Source organism: Lepidochelys olivacea (assembly GCF_965140295.1).
Source record: "Lepidochelys olivacea isolate rLepOli2 genome assembly, chromosome: 7".
NCBI lineage: Eukaryota > Metazoa > Chordata > Testudines > Cheloniidae > Lepidochelys > Lepidochelys olivacea.
Window position 1 is genome coordinate 39,009,931 of NC_140417.1, and position 20,686 is coordinate 39,030,616.

Here is a 20,686-nt window from a genome sequence, read left to right on the forward strand (position 1 = left end):
GTGCTACGCCAGATAGGTACAGGCAGCCATGTGCCCAAGAAGTTTCAGGTAGTTCCTGTGGTGGGGAACTGCATCACGGTTCCGATTATGTCATTGAGGACCTGAAACCTTGCCTGTGGCAGGTATGCCCTCGTTTGGGTCAAGTCCAATTCTGCGCCTATGAACTCTATCTTCTGGATAGGAGACAGAGTCGATTTTGCCTCGTTTATGAGTAGACCCAGGCTGTTGAAGGTGGCTCTGATAAATGTGATCTGAGCTTCCACTTGGGTCCTGGAGTGGCCTTTGATCAGCCAGTGGTCGAGGTACGGAAACACCTGTACCTGGTGCCTCCACAAGAAAGCGGCAATGACTGCCGTGTACTTGGTGAAGACTAAGGTGCTGCTGAGAGGCTGAACAGTAGGAAAGTAAATTGGTAGTGGGTACCATTGACAACAAACTTGAGGTACTACCTGTCGGTCTGAGTGATTGCGATGTGAAAGTACGCGTCCCTCAAGTCAAGGGCGGTATACCAGTCTGCTGGATCTAGTGAGGAGATGGAGGCCAAGGAGACCATGCAGAACTTGAGTTTCGTTATGAACTTGTTGAGTTCTTGCAAGTCCAGGATAGGCCTGAGACCGCCTTTGGCTTTCAATATTAGGAAATACCAGGAATAGAAGCCCTTGCACCCCGGTGATCCTGAAGAACCGCCTCCACTGCCCCTACGCCATAGGAGCAACTACACCTCCTGGATGAGGAGTTGCTGATGAGTAGGGTCCCTGAGGAGGGACGGAGAAGGGGGGTGGAAGGGCAGGAGGGCACAGAATTGGATAGCGTATCCCCTCTCTACCATGCGGAGCACTGAGAGGTATGAACTGATATGGGACCATGTACAGTAGAAAGGGGATAGTCAGGAAGAAAAGGTAAGGCGGGGTAGATCCAGTCTCTGATCTGGTGAGCCGTCCTTGACCACATGTTCAAAAGGCCGGTTTGGGGCCAGAAGGCAGTTTGGGCTGGCCAGAGCCCTGGCCTGAGGATGGGTGTTGCCTCCTCCTTCCACTCCTATTCCTCCTCCAAGAACCGTCCTGTTGGTTCTGCTGCTGGAATCTTGGAGGAGGTTGCGGTCAGAAGTGTCTCCACTGTGTGGCAGGGGTGTGCAGGCCCAATGACTTGAGGGTGGCTTGTGAGTCTTTCAGACTGTGCAGCTTCTTGTCTGTCTTTTCAGAAAAAAAGAGTCTCACCCTCAAATGGGAGGTCCACAGGGTGATCCCAGTCACCATGATCCTAGTGGCAGCATCTGCAGCGTCCAATGCAGCCTGGAGGGAAGTCCGGAAGACTAGCTTCCCCTCCTCCACCAAGGCCGAGAACTCAGTTCAGAAGTCCAAAGGGAGGAGCTCTGTAAATTTGGACATCACTGCACAGGTGTTATATGAGTATCTGCTGACAAAGGCACGTTGGTTTGAGATACGGAGCTGCAGACTCCCTGTAGAATAGACCTTTCTCCCAACAAGGTCTAGACACTTAGCCTCCCTATTTTTTGGGGAGGGCCCTTGGAAACTCTGTCTCTCATGCTGGTTAGCAGTGTCCACAACAAGAGAGTAAGGGGTGGGTGGGAGTATAAATATTTGAACCCTCTGGAGGGCACTGACAGTCCTCACATGAGCTGAGGATGGGCTGAGTCATGCAGCATAACTTGCTCATCTACATGCTTTTAAAAGTAACCATTAACTTTCTGTGTCAGGACAGTCTCCTCCATTTACAGAAGGTGAACTCTGTGTGGGTGAAACTCCATGGCTGCCTAGAAGAGAGAAGATGTCCTGCTATCTAACTCTCCTCTAAACTCAAATCTGCAGAGAGCCTTCTCTCCATGGAGTTTTGGGGAATAGGACCAGTGCTCTTCTGATCAGGCCCAGACTTCTGAAAAGATGTAGTGCATGAATTAATTCATATTTACAGGGTGGCTGTAGCTTTTGAAGTCTGGTGTGCCTTCCCTGTGGATCCCCTGGATCTGTTGGCTTTCAGCCGGTGCCCTATGCTCAGTCCAAAGACCTGCACCAAGCCTCTCTCACTCTAGTGAGTGGTTTCTGAAAACTAAGCGAGGTGAGCACTACGTCTGTAGTCCCATATGGCTGCCTCCTAAACAATCCGGTTTCTGGTTACTGTTGCTCTCGGTACTCGGGGGTTGGCGTTGCTAACAGGGAGATTGTGCTCTTATTGACCTTTCTGGTTCTGTATCCTCACAATGTACATTACAAAGCTACAAATAAAATAACAAAATAGAAAGGAATTCTATAGTGTCAATCACCACCACTGATGGATTTTTAAAATAGATGACAACAGTCTTACCTTAGTTTTGATACTGGATGCTAAATTAACTGAAGTTGCTTCTTTTGAAAGTGCTTGATATTTCAAAATCTCCCTACCCAAGGATAAAAGTTTCACAACATTAGTTTTCCTATTGCCATGCTCTATAAACATGTTTTACATGGTGGATAGGTAGCCTGTTTCCAGGTCCTAATGGAAACATGTCTATATCAGCACTGTCACCACACAACTCCAGTTAGACACCATTGCCCCAGCAGAATGGTCAGGGTTGAATGGCTATCAAGAACTGTTCTTCTCCCCACTAATAAAAGTGATCGCTTTAGATTAGGGTACAAACACGTTGGTGGGACTATACAGGAAAGCTTAAAAAGCCACTGCCTGTGCTACACCTCTGCTGAATTAAATTACAGATTTCAATCTTCACAGCTGAAATGAATAAGCAGCATTAATTTTTATAGGAAATGTTAAAAAGTTTTTATGTCTACCCAAGCAACAATCCTCACTTCACTTCCTGTATCAGTGTTCAGCAGGGTTCCATGACTGCGAAACCGTACTAAACGGGGTTTAATAATGCACAGGGAAGCACTAATTCAATGTTATTCTACATTCCATACTCAGTCATTGAAATATTAGGGTAATTCTGCTGCTGTTATTGTAAAGTAAAGGTCCCCTATCATGTAAGTGGATGTGTGTGGGAGCACCTTTGAACCCATGTTTAGCCTCACTGAGGCTCCAGGAAGGCATAATGGTCCAGTCATGCAGATCAGGGCCTCGCTGAATATTACTGAAGATATTGTTCATCCTGATAAACTGAATTTTCATTTGTCTCTTAATGCTCTTGAGAACCTCTGCAGAATTCATGATTACTCATGCTAAGTGTTTACAAGCACTCTCCTGGTACAGGTTTCAGAGTAGCAGCCGTGTTAGTCTGTATCCACAAAAAGAAAAGGACTACTTGTGGCACCTTAGAGACGAACAAATTTATTTGAGCATCAGATGCATTCGGTGAATGCATCCGATGAAGTGAGCTGTAGCTCAGGAAAGCTCATGCTCAAATAAATTTGTTCGTCTCTAAGGTGCCACAAATACTCCTTTTCTTTCTCCTGGTACAGGTAACGATCCTTCACCTGCACCCATTTAATTCAATGAGAATACTCCCACTGACTTCAACTGATGTAATATCTGTCCTAAATTCTGTTTATATCATGTGGATTATCATTGTAGATCTCTAAATTTACTTGTAATGGCTTTTACACTAAGCTAGAATTATGTAGCACTCTTAGCAGAAGAAGCTGTATTCTGAGTCATGCTAGCAGGAAAGCTATGAGGTCATAAAAACATCTTTGTTTTTTCTTATATTTATTTTCAAGTAAAGCAAAGTTTGCTTTGTTTCACAGTGTAAGTGTTGCGCTAAGGGAACTGGAATCAACACCAGCCCAGAAGTATTTTTCCTTGTGCAAGAAAGAAGCAGAGAAGAGTGACAGGTAATACTTTTTACACAGAGTAACATCTCTCCTAACACTCTTGAACATGCTGGAGCTTGCACAGGGCCCTACGCACTCTGAGAACTTGGTTTGACAAACATCTTAATTGTTCAGAACAGACAAAGTGTGTTTAGTCATGTCTGCTAAAATGGGAAGGATGTTACAACATCTGTGCAGTGTGTTTCTCATTGCTGGCCTTCCAGCTCCTTTCCAGACAAAACACACACACAGGCATGATCACTCAGACTGTCCTTATACCTGGCTAATATGCAAACAATTCTTTAATGGAATCTAACAAATGAATAATCAAAGAATAGTCTCAGAGCCCCATGAGACATGCAGTGCTTGTCACTGTTATGTGGCGAGTGTTGTTTATTGGGTATCTTTGAGTTAAAAAACTTCAACATGAATAAAGTCCAAACAAGTCTTAATATAACATAATACATAACAATTAAATATTTAAAACACATAATGATGTGGGATCTTGTTACTTGAGAGACCATCTCTTCCCTCATGTCATACTAGCACAGATGCAAATTGCAGCGGTTCCTGAGTTGGCTTTGCCTTTGTTCCCTTTAAAAAGAAAGGGAGCTGGTGGTAGACCATTCTCTGTGAGGGGTCCCCAGCTTTGGAACCGGCTTCCTTCTCTGAGCCAAAGTAGCCAAAATCTATTGACTTTTCAGAGCATATTACAAGGCACATCTATTTATATGGGCTGTGGCAGAGCTGGACCTTTGAGAAAAATCAGATGTGTAGGGAAGAGGGGAATTTCATGTTCTGTGGGTGATTTAATTTGTTTTCCTAATTCAGGGCAGGGGCACCCAGATCCTTCAAAAGACATCCCCCTTTTAAAAATACATATAATCATCGTCCCAATCATAACCACCCCTCCCCTTGGTATCCTTGATTTCAGTAAGAATCTGTGTATCTATTGTATGTATGACAGCAAGCAGGAGATCTGCTAATGGCAAATGAACTTCTTAGAAAAGTGGTGGCCCCACTCTTGATCATATAGATATTTAATGACAGGTTTCAGAGTAACAGCCGGGTTAGTCTGTATTCGCAAAAAGAAAAGGAGGACTTGTGGCACCTTAGAGACTAACCAATTTATTTGAGCATAAGCTTTCGTGAGCTACAGCTATGCATCCGATGAAGTGAGCTGTAGCTCACGAAAGCTCATGCTCAAATAAATTGGTTAGTCTCTAAGGTGCCACAAGTACTCCTTTTCTTTTTATAGATATTTAAATAAGCTCTGGCTATTGGTGTTTGTCAAAGAGGTTCCCAGCACATTCATTCATTTTTGATATGATGCTGTTGGGATTTTTTTTTAGGCTAGTGACAGCCAAGCAGTCTGAACATTTGGTTACAGGCCCCGGAAACCTTAGGAATTTATAATATGCATTTTTGTTGTTTGACACACATGTATCTTTATTCTACAGATAAACAGCAAGCCTGGGTATTTTATGGACATAATTTTGCAGCACAGCAAGAGAAATCAGTTTGAATATAAAAAAAAGAGTGCTAATACCATCCTCTTCTATAATGATATATTGTATCAAATTGATGTGTGATGAATTATAATATAGAGGTCACCTCAGGGGTTTATGAATTTTAAAGTAAAAGTGTCCTGCAAAGGAAACAAAAATGGGCTTGTATCCTTGTTTTTCCTTTATGAAACACAAAGAGGGCCTGAACATATTTTATCCAAAAACAAATACTATGACATGTTTTTCCGTTACAAATTTAGGACTTGTCTAGGCTGAAAGACTCTGTAATGACTGGAGGCCTAGTGAAATGGTGACATCACAAGATCTGATGAGTTGAGTCGCTGAGAAAGGAAAAGCTTTTTAATCAGATTGTATAAAACTTAATTTTATTAACCTAATAACCTTTTGTTAAAGTTTCCCCACCCTCACTCCTTCCGCAAGGTGTGAAGTGCTCACAATAAGCAACCCGTAAGATCAGCCAGAGTTCCTCCAGAGAAGACCAGACTTCATATTCTATTTGAAAGGCCTTGTCTACACTAGAAAGGGTTTGCTGGCGTATAGCAAGGGTATAGCAAGAATTATTTTGCCAGTATAGCTTGTACCAATTTCCCAAACAAAATAAGCTGTACTGGCAAAAGGACTTTCTTGCCTATATAAGTAGTATAACTGTTTTCTACACTAGGGCTTTTTGCTGGTTATAAAATGACAAAATATCACATTTCCATCCAACATTATTATACTTGCAAAAGTTTCTAGTGTAGACCTAGCCTAAGGTTAAAACAAAACATTTTAAACCCTGTCAGATTTATGCACCGTAAAAATAAAAAAGGCAACAAAGAAGGGTGCAAGCCCAATTAAAAAAATATTTTGCAAGGTATGATTAATACACACACACAGTCATTGGCAGGTCAATATCTACCAATACTAACCAGTCTGTGGTATCAGAGATTGTAGAATTCTCACATACTTGGAACAGTACCAGAAGGGTAGCTGTGTTTGCCACTTTTACAGATCCAGACTAAGAGCCCTGTGGCACCTTATAGACTAACAGACGAATTGGAGCATAAGCTTTCGTGGATGAATACCCACTTTGTTGGATGCCTGTGGGTATTCACCCACGAAAGCTTATGCTCCAATACGTCTGTTAGTCTCTAGGGTGCCACAGGCCTCTTTGATACTTAGAACAGTTAATAATCAGGATCTCTCAAATATATTCACTTCAGACATATTTATAAAGTGTTCTTAAACATTTCTCAGCACCCACCCACCCACATTCAGACAGATAGATCCAATATTCAGAAGACGAACACTGACTTCAGAGTTAATTTCAGTACAGTGACCTGGTGTATTTATGTTATAAGGGAAAGACCCCAGGCATCAGATTTCTTATGGGAACAAATTACAGGTTAAATAAACATTTTTGAAAAATTACTACACATTTCAAGTCCATAAATGCTTTTGCAGTCACAGATAAAAGAAATGATTACTCTTTAGTGAATAGGATGTAGATTATAATCAAAATCTAATTGTGTTACAGGTTAAACTGATGCACCAAATACCCTGTCATACAGTACCAGTCCAGAGGAGTAGTTGAAAAGGAATAGTTGAGCTGTTTTGATCTTTCCATTAAATGATCCTGGAATTTCAAAACGTGAAATCACAACACGAATTTTTTTTTAGAATAGTCAAGGTTTAAGTAAGACATTGTTAAATGTCAACAAAATTCTTCTATTGATTTTGTACACATTTGTTCATTACAGCAAATCTTTAAAACTTCATTGTTTTTATTATTGGTCTCCATGTGCATTTAGTTGAATGTGTGTAGCACTTCAGTGAAAGAGTTCTAAAAACACACATATTATATATATTACTGGAAAAGGAGGGAACAGTGGGAAGCATGTAGGTTAGCCTTTAGCTAAATTCATTGTATAAAATGCAGGAATTTGAGAAAATAATCTAACAGAAATGTTATCACAACAGGCATTATGAGGAGCGTTTTACCATAAGAATGGCATACTGGTTCAGACCAATGGTCTTCCTAGCCCAGTATCCTCTCTTCCGACAGTGGCCGGCGCCAGATACTTCAGAGGGAATGAACAGAAGAGGGCAATTATTGAGTGATCCATCCTCTGTCATCCAGTTCCAACTTCTGGCAGATAAAGGTTTAGGGACATTTAGAGTATGGGGGTGTGTCCCTTGCTATCTTGGCTAGCCACCATTAATGGATATTTCCTCCATAGCCTTCTTGATGTCCATCACTTATCAGATCTCCTTCCCCGCCAAGTAGAGGACCTATACTTTCCTTCATCTTTCTCTTGTTCCTAATGCATTAAAAGAATCTTGCCTTATTGCCTTTTATGTCTTTTACTAAGTATAATTCATTTTTGCCTTAGCCTTTCTGATTTTGTCCTACATGCTGTGCTATTCTTTTGTACTCACCCTTACCAATTTGTCCATATTTCCACTTTTTGTAGGATTCCATTTGCATTTTCAGGTAAGAGCTCCTTATAGAGCCATACTGGCCTCTTAGTATTTCTTCCTCTCATTTATCATATTGCAATAATTTGCAGTTATACCTTTCATAGCTAAAGTCTGTTTGTTTTTTTTAAGTCCACTGTCCTTATTCTGCTGCTCTCACTCATTTCTTTCCTTAGAATCATGAAATCTATCATGATTCTGGTAGGCATGTTTTCAGTCCTCAGACTTAAAAGAACAAATAGTTTTCAAATATGCACTGTGACAGGGTCAGGCCAGATGGCTACAGGAGAGTAATAGAAAGCAGATATATTAGCCCCAGCTTAAGTAGGTCCCTTTTCCCTGGGTAAGGTAACAGGGAAGGTTCCAGAACAATCAGGAACCTTCTGGAGACAATTAAGACAGACAGGTTGATTAGAACACCTGCAGCCAATCAAGAAGCTACTAGAATCAATTAAGGCAGGTTAATCAGGGCACCTGGGTTTTAAAAGGAGCTCACTTAGAGGCACTCAGAGCTGAGAGTGACAATGCATACTGTTGGAGGACTGAGGAGTACAAGTATTATCAGACACCAGGAGAAAGGTCCTATGGTGAGGATAAAGAAGGTGCTGGGAGGAGGCCATGGGGAAGTAGCCCAGGGATTTGTAGCTGTTGAACAGCTGTTCCAGGAGGCACTCTAGACAGCTGAATTCCACATGGCCTTGGGCTGGAACCCGGAGTAGAGGCAGGCCCGGGTTCCCCCCAAACCTCCCGACTCCTGGTCAGACAGAGGAGGAGTTGACTTGAACTGTGGATTCACGAAAATGGCCAAACTGAGGGCTGCCATGAAGCTCCAAGGTGAGCAAATCCGCCAATAAGCGCAAGACCCACCAAGGTAGAGGAGGAACTTTGTCACAGCACTTAAAGAAATGGATGACTTACCGATACTTTTGCATACCTCTGATAATTCTAAAGAGAAAAACTTCTGGTCACCTCTGTCCAGCTCTTGCAGACTAGTGTCTATATTGGGGGAAAAAAATCCACCACTACAACTGGCAGCATTCAGTGGCAGTCTCAGCAGAGGAACCAAGGCCTTGTAGAGAAGGAGAATCATCTACCCTTTGGTTCCTACAGATTTGGTTCCTACAGATGTTCGTTTTCTTGTTATGGTTTAAACACATTGATGAGGCATTGCGGAGTTATTTGCATTGCTCCTGCCTATGTTATACCTGTTCTGTCTATATGCGGTAGACTTAATTCTCCAGGGCTGTCAATTCAGCATCTTTTAGGAATTCTAATTTCCGTCTCCATCCCCCAACCCTCTGTCCTCCACAAAGCAACCCCAAGAACACATCTTTACAATAGCTCCTAACTAACACTGTTACAGTAGCATCTTTCAATTTTCTGTATGTTTCCTTTCTTAATGCCATTCAGGAGAATCTCAGTGGAGAGTATGACAATTGGAATGTACATAATACATAACCCCAGTTCTAAACTTCCTACAAGTGTTTTTCTATGTTGGGATTTCTTTTGCTAGCAGAATAAAATCAGCAAATATTGTCTTCTGCTAAAGCAGCATACAAATGGTGACCTAGCCTGAGTTTGCAGGTAAGAAGGTACGTAATATTGTAATTTCAAATAGTAGATGAGATGATATAGTTGTTTCCCGATGTCTCAAGAGGTTATAACTAATTTTCATATTGCAAGGATGGATGGCAAGAGGGCTAATTATCTAACAAATAATAGGGAGCTCATTTGAACAATTATAGGAAGATCACCAGATGTCATTATAATAAATATTTGCTTTAGAGTTGATTATTGAAGTAATATTCCCAAGGGCTGTACAATGGGAATTCCAATCTACTTCTGAACCTAGTCCTTTAAAATTGCTTTGCTTGTTTTGGCCCTAGGCTGCATATCAGAAATGATAAAATAAGTTGTTTCATACTTAATTTTAAATCATGATGGTTCAATTGCCAGTGTCAACATGACAAAGTGCTTATGGCTACAGGGGGAGAAAAAGACCTGCAGCTAGTACCAGACAAGTGGGAACAGAAACTTTCTAGCCAATCAAAGCACAGCCTTATCTCACCTCATTATGTTTTCTACTTTCTATATGTCAGCTGGATTTAGTAACTGGTGCTTTGGCATTAATTACAGATCAAGTTCAGTATAATTATTCTTACATCATAAGGTGAAGATTTGTTTTCAGGACCATCTTAAAGTCTTTGTTGTATGCTCTGTGTTAATGTAATCAGGGTATGTCTTTCATAGTATGTAAAAGGAAATAAGAATTAAGGTGACACTGTAAATAATGTTTCATTAAGACAAAAATAAAAAATAAACAAAATAAACATTTGATGCTCCCATATGAATAAAAGAGATTTTCCCTATTAAAAGCACCCATTTCTCTCTAACGTCATTCCCAAGGCACACTATACTTTGGTTCATTCTTGAGGTACTAAACTAGAAACTTGGTAATGCCCTACAATTTTCATTTTAAAGGAACATTTGCGAGGTTGTCTGGATAATGTGTCATATATAGGTGGCCATATTTTTCACTTCAACTGGAGTACATTAGAGAGGAAGAAGTTTATCTTGCATCAATGCAGGAATTATTCTATTTATGTCCAAATAATTTCAAATGTACTATTTTCAAATCACCAAATCATAATCATATGAAAGAGGTGTGGAATTTTGGTCTCTCAAAAACTATAGCCTTGCTCTTTGAGTTAAATAGGAATATCTTAAGAAAATTTTATCTTAGAATGCAGAATTGTTCTAATAGCTACCAATGTCAGTCATGTTGTTAGTCATGTTTTATAATACAAATTTCAGAGAGTTTCTTGGAGGTTTTGATTGTCAAAAATATTTTATAGTCCTTCAATGCCATTTTGAATTTTTTCAGTGATGTTTTGACTCTTGCTGACATCAATCATCTAAGGACGGAAAACACTTAAAGGAATATAGTCAAAACATCCTGGAAGAAAAACCCAAACAGTACTAAAAATTAAGATTTAGCATTACTTCATCTTTGTATTTTACATACACAAACATAACACTGTATGTAAATAGAATGAAAATGACTGAAATGATCTGTGTCATAGTATAAAGATACTGAAACAAGATAGGGAACTATAATGTGAATTACATGGGTTTGACATACATTCTTCGAGGTACTAGAAAAGGGTACAGTCATCTCAATTTTTTATTTACTATATATATAAATGTAAGATGTTGGTACTCGTCTTCCAAGGACAAAAACCAGTTACTAACTTTCCGGAACTGTTGTTCTTCGAGACATGTTGTTCACGTCCATTCCATGGTAGGTGTGCGCACGCCATGTGCACAGTTGCTGGAGATTTTTCCCGCAGTGGTACCCGTTGGGCCGGCTCTAGCACCCGCCCTCTGGTGCCATGTGATTATGCGCTGGTATAAGGGACGCTGCTGGCCACACACCTTCTCTATTCCTTCTTCCCGGCCAATTCTGAAAGAGGTATAGGAGGGTGGGTTGTGGAATGAACATGAGCCACACATCTTGAACAGCAGCAGTTACAGAAGGTTAGTAACCATTTTTGCTTCCTCATGTCTATTTCCTGTCAGGTGACCCACAAGCAATACCTCAGGATATGCTGACTGCAATATTGCTCTTCTGAACCTGGTATTCTCTCGAGCCTGTTGGGTGATGGTGTAGCGGGATGTGAAGGCATTCACTGATGACGAGGTTGCGGCCCTGAAAATGTCCTGGAATGGAGCCTGTGCAAGGAACACTACTGAAAAGGCCCTAGCTTTTGTGCAGTGAAAGGTTAAGATGGCCAGAGGTGGAACAATCACTTATCATAGAATCATAGAATATCAGGGTTGGAAGGGACCTCAGGAGGTCATCTAGTCCAACCCCCTGCTCAAAGCAGGACCAATCCCCAATTTTTGCCCCAGATCCCTAAATGGCCCCCTCAAAGATTGCACTCACAACCCGGGGTTTAGCAGGCCAATGCTCAAACCACTGAGCTATCTTGCTCATAACATGCCCGAATGCAGATTATCATTTACCTGCAGGGAGAGTTCTTCCTGGGACCACAGGCCCTGGGTCCTGAGGCTGTTGAGGTGGGCTCCCCCAACCTAGATCTGATACATCCAAGACTACGTACACTGATGGCTGGGGGGCAACAAAGGGAACTCCCATCATCACCAGCCTCAGGTCCCTCCACCAGTTGAGGGAGGCAAGGACCAGGGATGGAACAGTGAGCATGGAGCCCAAGAGGTGTCTGTTCGTGGAGTAAACTGAAGCTAGCCATGTCCGCAGGAGCCTGAGGCGCAGCTCTGCATGCCAGACCATGTAAGTGCTTGTGACCATGTGCTGCAGTAACTGGAGGCAAACTTGGTCTGTTGTGATGGGGAGAATCATGGCACTGGATATCAGTAGTCGGGAGGAAGACTCTGGCTTATATCAAGTCGAACACTGCCTGATAAATTCTATTCTCTGAACTGGAATAAGAGTCGACTTTTGCTCATTTATCAACAGGCCCAGTGCTCAGAAGGTGGCGTGGACCACGCTGATGCTGTTCTTTATTTGAGCCTCTCGATGACCTTTGATCAGCCAGTTGTCAAAGTCTGAGTAGACCTGAAAGCCTCACCATCTGAGGAAGGCAACTACCACCTCCATGCACTTCACAAAAACCCAGGGGGCTGCGGACAGGCCAAAGGAAAGAGCAGTGAATTGGTAGTGAGTTTGGTTTACAATAAATATGAGAAATCTTCTGTGGTCATGGAAGACAGAAATGTGAAAGTAAGCATTCTTCAAGTTGAAGGCTGCATACTAGTTCCCCGGATCCAGGGAGGGAATAATGGAGGCCATGTGGAACCTCAGTTTCTTGAGATGTCTGTTGTGGCAATACCACTGTATTTAGCACCCAGCAGTCCAATGCTATTCAGGACCACACCAGGCTGAAATGGGACAGCAGGTCCAAAAACAAAGGGGAGGCAGGAACTGGTATAGCACCCTCAGGTGCACCTTCAAAAGGCCTGCTTAGGCCCACAAGAGTATCTGTGCAACCCCAGTTGAGATGCTAAGGTGGAAGGAAGGGGCTGACATCTCTCGTAACCTCTCCCCCCCTTTTTTTAATAGGGTTCCTATCTCAGAGGCAGAGCCAAGAAGCGTGGTGTCCGTTGGGGCCTGAAGAGCTTCCTTGAAGTAGACGGAGCGTAGAGACCCAGGTGGCCCTCTAATCCTTCAGGCTGTGAAACTTCGTGTCCATTTGCTCCGAAAATAATGAGGAGCCCGGATTGATTCCTGGACCTCGTGAGGGAGTCCCAAGGACTGAAGCCAAAAGTATTGTCTCATGGTGACAGCGGAGGCTATTGTCCTGGCTGCCGTGTTGGCTGCATTCAGTGCCACCTGGAGTGAGGTCCTAGTTACATTCTTATCCTCCTCTGAGAGGGCAGAGAATTCCTGCCCTGAGTCAGAGAATCCTTGAACTTGGACAAGGAGTTCCAGAGATTGTAGTCATATCTCCTGACGAGGGCTTGCTAGTTTAAGGGTTCCAGTATGGCACTGTTCACTTGGCCAGATGCAGGTGGGAGGACCTGTACCGAGCTCCAGCGGCACATAGGTTGGGTACCAGTGGTGGCCCTTAGTCTAGACAAAGGGTTCTATTTCGGTCTCGGATGAAGAGTTCCCCCGAGGTGACCACGTTGGAGAGGTAACCTCTGCCTCCATTCGGTGCCGAGGGTCTGGAGATAAGCGGTGGACCAGAGATGGTCATGAAGATGGTATCAGACTTGGCTTGCCCCTAGAAAATCCTGGGAGGCCTGGTGCTGGGAAGGAGCTTGGAGCCCCAGGCTTCCTCCTGCTCACAGTTGTCGGAGCCATCGGCTGTAACATCAGAATTGGTGGGACGAGGAGCATCAATAAGTCCCTGGCAGCTACAAAGGCCTCCGGGGTTGATGGTACTGTCAATCTGCTGGTGCCGAAGTGGAGTGTCCAGCACTGGATTTGATGCTCTGGGTGGAGCTGATGGTGTCACTGTGGGACCGGTGATAGAGTGGCGGCCCTGTGCAGGTTACATTCCATTGGCTTCACCATGTTTGTCCTTCCTCTGAACCAGTGACCACCCTCTGTTGGTAAGCTGCTTTTTGTGCTTCATCCTTGGCACCGGAGATTGAGGAATGGTGCCATGAAGTGCGCAGTGCCTGTGGAGCACTTTGTACAGAGGATAAAGTGCTCTGTGCAAAATTGGAGCAGCTTGGCTCTGAGACCAGTCTGAGTGCGTCTTCCATTAAGGATAGCCTTCAGTCTGAGCTCTCTGTCCTTTTTTTGTACGGGGTCAAAAGTCCTGACAGATCTGGCACTGGTCTCTCAAGTGTGTTTCTCCCAAACACTTCAGACAACTGAAGTGTGAGTTGCTAATGGGCACAGGCTTGCCACAGGAGGCACAAGGTTTGAAGCCCAGGAACTAGGGCATGCCCAGCCCCGGGGGCAAAGAGAGGCCTTCAAAGATAGGGAGAGGGATTTCTAACTATTTACACTAACACTATCTACAATATATATACACTAAACTCTACTTAAAACTAACAAACTATGAAAATAGAGTACAAAAATCACTGAGAAGAAGCCTTGCTGAAGCAAGAGGGGTTGCTCCAGCAACTATCACAGGCGGTAAGAAAGACCTGCGAGGGTGTGTGGCTGGTGGTGCTCCTTACGCTGGCTCGTAAGTGTGCAGCACCAGAGAATGCTAGAGTCGGCCTGATGGATGCCACTGAAGGAAAAATCTCCGGCAATGGTGCATGCCGCATGCACACACCTAACCTGGAATGGAAATGAGCAAGCACTCAAAGAACTTTTACATACTATATCTATATACTCTCATCTGGAAATTTCAATTATATTATCCCCAAGTACTTCTCATTTTTAGGACGTCTGCTTTTCAACACATTTTGCCGCTAGGCAAGAGATCACCTGTCTTTACAGCTGAATGAAATACCATTTCTTGGCTAACCATACGAAGACTTCTCATTTCTGATCAAAAAGTGATCAAAAAGTAGGAATCCTGTTTTAGAATCTGCTTCTTTAGGGTTCAAAACTTCATGATCTTCCATGGCACAAAGGACTGTGTCCTTTGACTGGGAAGTAATGTAAATATTTTTTTCCTTCCTGTGAAATGGGTTTCTGGGATAGAGTTCTAGCAGTTTACACTAGTAGGCTTCTTTGCTCCTCTCACTAGCTGGCAAACAGACCTATCAAACAAGAATTTCCTGACTACCAGGGTTCACTACTGAACCTCTCTCAAGGAACATGTAGATTATCCACTTGAATTACAAAAGATTAGGTAATCCAATTAGTAAAGTTAAAGACAATGACAGACAGCTTGGAAAGTAGCTGGGTTTTTAAACCAATAAAAACAAAAATCCCTCTGAGTTCTGAGCACTAGCAATCCATAGTAGTAAGTTCTAAACTATCATAGTAGCAAGATGAATCAGAAAGTTACAAACTGGAAGATGGGACAGTAACAAGGACCCTGCTTTTGTTTTTAAACTACTGACACTCTAAGTATATTGTGACTGAACAAGAAAGCTGTCTGCTGAAGCCCCACTGTCTACGTTTTGCAAATGGTTTTCATGTGGCCACTTTGCACATTCTGAACACTGTGGCAGCTTCTCTGTTGGCAGAAGCAGCAGCCATGGCCATCACAGAATATGTTGAGACAGGCTTCTTCCTTTTATCTATCTATCTTTTATCTCAAAGTAGCCAAATCTACCCACCAGGCTATAGAATATCTAACAGCTTTTTGCTCGTTTGGATCCTTCACAACAAAAGAGCAGTGGAGTCTGAAGATCTGAAATCTTCTGCTTTTTCCACATAAGACTTGAATGGGTCAGTCTGTAACACAGAAGCTAAATGGATGGATTTGCTAATTCAAAGCAAGTCCCTTCAGGGACAAGACAGAAACGATTTGAAAAGAATATGGAAACAGTAACATTCGTGAGGCTCTTGGGACTGTCACCTGATGTGCTGAAGTTTCCTCTGAGCCCATTTTCCCTGCCAGCTTGGGACTCCATAACCCTGCCTCGTTGAGCCAGACATGCTAGCCTGCTGCAACACAGACCCAGGTCTGGTCCACGCCCCCCAAAGCTGCAGACTTTAACTAAAAACTGCTCAGCAGGTTTCCTATCTCCAGCACCCAGACACACAGCTCCCAATGGGATCCAAACCCCAAATAAATGCGTTCTACTCTGTATAAAGCTTATACAGGTAAACTCAAATTGTCCATCTTCTATAACACTGATAGAGAGATATGCACAGCTGTTTGCTCCCCCCGGTATTAATCACTCACTCTGGGTTCATTAATGAACAAAAGTGATTTTATTAAGTATAAAAAGTAGGATTTAAATGGGTCCAAGTAATAACAGACAGAACAAAGTAAGTCACCAAGGAATATAAAACAAAACCACACAAGTCTAAGCCTAATACATTAAGAAGCTGATTACAGGTAAAAGCTCACCCTCAGAGATGTTCCAATAAGCTGCTTTCACAGACTAGACTCCCTCCTAGTCTGGGCCCAATCCTTTTGCCTGATACAGTCCTTGTTAGTGTCAGCAGACATCTTAGGTGTACTCTAGGGGTGTTCTCATGACTGGAATCCCTTTGGAACAAAGGTTCCACCCCCTTTTACAGCTTTGGCACAAGGCGGGAATCTTTTGTTTCTCTGGGTCCCAACCCCTCCTTCTAAATGGAAAAGCACCAGGTTTAAGATGGATTCCAGTATCAGGTGACATGTTCACATGTTCTGTGAGACCCAGCCTCTGTTCTTCCTGGGCTGGCTCACATGAACACAGCAAGGCTTGCAGGTAAATAAACCATTTACAACTAATTGTCCAAGCAATGGGAGCCATCAAGATTCTAAACCGCCATTAGTGGCCCACACTTTGCATAATTACAACAGGACCTCAGAGGTTATACTTCATATTTCTAGCTTCAGATACGAGAATGATACATGCATACAAATAGGGTGAACACATTCAGTAGATTATAAGCTTTGTAATGATACCTTACAAGAGACCTTTTGCCTAAAGCATATTCCAGTTACATCATATTCATACTCATAAGCATATTTCCATAAAACATATGTAGTGCAAGTCAATAGGTTTTTTTCTTTTTACACTGATTAAATATGCCTGCTACCTCTGGAGCAGGCAGACTCAAAGGAGAAAAGGCCACCTCACTACATTTGGCTGTGCTTACTTCATATCTCTCTTCACTTGGCAGGACTTTGTGGGATTCTCCAATAATCTTGTAGAGTCTTCCTGTTTATCTTTTGGGGATGTGAGCAGGCTTTTCTCCACTCTGTAGCTCCTGAGGTGAGTTGGGATGGTGGTCTTCTCTCACACTGGCAGGACAGAGAGCCTCAGCTGATGGGTTGGGCAGATGACAGAAAGAGTTTACATCTCAAAGTCCTCTATCCTCCCAGCTATTTCTGCTATACACAGCCATACAGCAGAGTAAAGGTAAGCCCTATCTATTCGCTTGTTAGGCACAACTGGCACCTGCGATGAGATGTGCAATGGTGACTCCCGGTTAGAAGGTATTTGGTTTCTTTTTTTCCAATCAACAGGAGAGAAAAGAATGGCCCACTGGAATCCAATGCTAGAGCTCAAAGACTTGAAATGTTCTTTAGGGGGCACTATCATATTTTGTATTATTTTATTAATAAACTAAGAAAATTAACAAAAATTAGTTGAATATTGCCTCTTTGTGAGCAAATGGCAAATTTTCAACGTTATGTTATTCTACATTATTCACCAACATCTTCATTAAAATTCCACCCCTATTTGAACAGCCTGCAAATAGTCTGTTGCAAATCCAATCTCATGATTTGACCTGTATGTTAGTTATAAATTGCATTATATTTATTTGCATTTTTTGAATAGTTGACTTACACAACTAAATAATACAGCATGAATTTTTAATATAATTCTATAGACAATTCATATTTTGGTGAACATTTGAGCAGTCATGCTGAGTTTATTTTTCATGTCAGTGAAGCTTGAAAAATGACATTCACAGGAAGCAAATATGAAAAGGGCAAAAATAAAGTAGAATGAAAATCTACTTTCAAATCCAAATGCATACAGCTGATATCTTCCCCAATGTTTGCTAAGCTCTTTACCAGTATTTAATATTTATAGTGTAATCATTCCTTGGAGACTGCACCTTAATGTAGTGAGAAGGCTTATGTGTACTAGAAATAAAGGCATACATTCTTAACGGTGAGAGCAATTAACCATTCAAACAATTTACCAAGAGTTGTGGTGGATTCCCCATCACTGACAATTTTAAAATCAAGACTGGATGTTTTTCTAAAAGATCTGCTCTAGGAATTGTTTTGGGGAAGCTATCCTGCTGTTGGTCTGTGTTATACAGGAAGTCAAACTACATTATCACAATGGTCCCTTCTGGCCTTGGAATTTAAGAATCTACCAGTGATCCTTAGAGCTCTAACTCCACTGGGGCCATCCAAGCTGGAAAGGTCAAAGGTTAGGGAGCAAATGAAAAACAATCCACTGGTTCTCCAGGTTGGGAGTCGAATGATAGGCCAACCACCTATCCTCATGAAAAAAAGTTAAGTTATAGAAACACAACAAGCTAGCCATTCTATTCAGGGATGGAGAAACCTGGTTCGTGCCCTACATGGTATATGGCAGCGAGGGGAGGATGCAGTTTCAAATTTAGATTTATACCACAGTAGCACCCTATCAGAATATGGGTCATAATTTGCTATGCACTGTACAAGCACATGCCGAAACATAGTCTTCACCCTTAAAAGCTTACCATCTAAGGCCATAGTCCTACATTGCAATCCACGTGGGTAGAACTGCTGTGCTTGTGTGACACCCCATTGAAGTCAGTGAGCTTCTCCTTGAGCATAGCAGTATGTCTTTGTGCAAAATATCGCAGAACTGGGGCAGTAGAATGCAAATAACATAAAGGGTGCAGCACAGAGGGATACAATAAAATACAGACAATATTTATTGATAAACATATACATTTGAATTGCTGTTACTCAGAGAGAGAAAATGTGAATGTCAACTGTCCATATAGGCTCCTCAAGCCATCATTATGCAAAGTTCTCTCTTCCACTTAGGAAGGAACAATCAGTTGCACACATACAAAATGGGAAACGACTGCCTAGGAAGGAGTACTGCGGAAAGGGATCTGGGGGTCACCATGGACCACAAGCTAAATATGAATCAACAGTGTAATACTGTTGCAAAAAAAAGCAAACATCATGAATCTAGGAGGTATTAGCAAGAGTAGGAGTACTTGTGGCACCTTAGAGACTAACAAATTTATTTGAGCATAAGCTTTTGTGAGCTACAACTCACTTCATCGGATGCATGCAGTCGAAAATACAGTGGGGAGATTTATATACACAGAGAACATGAAACAATGGGTGTTACCATACACACTGTAACAAGAGTGATCAGGTAAGGTGAGCTATTACCACCAGGAGAGCAGGGGGGAGGGGGGAATCTTTTGTAGTGATAATCAAGGTGGGCCATTTCCAGCAGTTGACAAGAACATGTGAGGAACACCGGGGGAGGGGAATAAACATGGGGAAATAGTTTTACTTTGTTGACACATCCACTCCCAGTCTTTATTCAAGCCTACGTTAATTGTATCCAGTTTGCAAATTAATTCCAATTCAGCAGTCTCTCATTGGAGTCTGTTTTTAAAGTTTTTTTGTTGAAGAATTGCCACTTTTAGGTCTGTAATCGAGTGACCAGAGACTGAAGTGTTCTCTGACTGGTTTTTGAACGTTATAATTCTTGACGTCCGATTTGTGCCCCTTTATTCTTTTACATAGAAACTGTCCAGCTTGGCCAATGTACATGACAGAGGGACATTGCTGGCACATGATGGCATATATCACATTGGTAGATGTGCAGGTGAACGAGCCTCTGAGTGTTGTAAGCAAGACACGAGAAGTAATTCTTCTGCTCTACTCCATGCTGATTAGGCCTCAACTGGAGTATTGTGTTCAGCTCTGGGCACCACATTTCAGGAAAGACGTGGACAAACTGGAGAAAGTCCAGAGAAGAGCAACAAAAATGATTAAAGGTCTAGAAAACATGACCTATAAGGGAAGATTGAAAAAATTGGGTTTGTTTCATCTGGAAAAGAGAAGACTGAGAGGGACATGTTAACAGTTTTCAAGTACATAAAAGCTTGTCACAAGGAGGAGAGAGAATTGTTCTTCTTAACCTTAGAGGATAGGACAAGAAGCAATGAGCGTAAATTGCAACAAAGGACGTTTAGGTTGGACATAAGGAGAAACTTCCTAACAGTCAGGGTGGTTAAGCACTGGCATAAATTGCTTAGGGAGGTTGTGGAATCTCCATCATTGGAGACTTTTAAGAGCAGGTTAGACAAACACCTGTCAGGGATGATCTAGATAACATTTAGCCCTGCCACAAGTGCAGGGGACTGAACTAGATGACCTCTCGAGGTCTCTTCCAGTCCTATGATTCTATGATTATCAGTTGGTTGATTTCTTGTGTAATAGTCCTTGAATTGGGATTTGAAGGAGGAGAGGGTTAGTGTCTTCACATATAAATTCATGAAGGGTACGCTATGCGAAAGGTGGCTTGGAAAAAGGTAATGATACATTTGTGCCAAAAGCTGAGAAATAGGTGGACTAGGCAGTATCATTGATGGAGTGGAGTAGGTGTGAACAGGAGGGAGGGTAGCATAAAAGCCTAACATAAGAACATCAGAATGGCTATACTGGGTCAGACCAATGCTCCATCTAGCCCAGCATCCTGTCTTCCAACAGTGGAAAGTGCCAAATGCTTCAGAGGGACTAAACAGAAGTGGGCAATTATTAAGTGATCCATATCCAAATGCCCAGTCCCAGCTTCTGGTAGCGAATGGGATAAAAGTACTTTGATTAATAATCATCTTAA

At 42.3% G+C, this 20,686-nt stretch overlaps 1 protein-coding gene across 3 annotated transcripts in view; it reads right to left on the bottom strand.

The window, feature by feature from the left end:
- ATG7 (autophagy related 7) overlaps nt 1-20,686 on the bottom strand; it is a 270,223-nt gene that overhangs the window by 27,619 nt on the left and 221,918 nt on the right. The window contains exon 19 of one of the 3 annotated variants that reach the window (XM_084634639.1): nt 16,840-17,131. The exons of the other annotated variants lie outside the window; for them this stretch is intronic. Within the exon in view, the coding sequence (XP_084490765.1) occupies nt 17,105-17,131 (27 nt within the window). The 3' untranslated portion in view covers nt 16,840-17,104. Of the gene's footprint in view, nt 1-16,839; nt 17,132-20,686 lie in introns of those variants that run through there. 3 annotated transcript variants of the gene reach the window in all.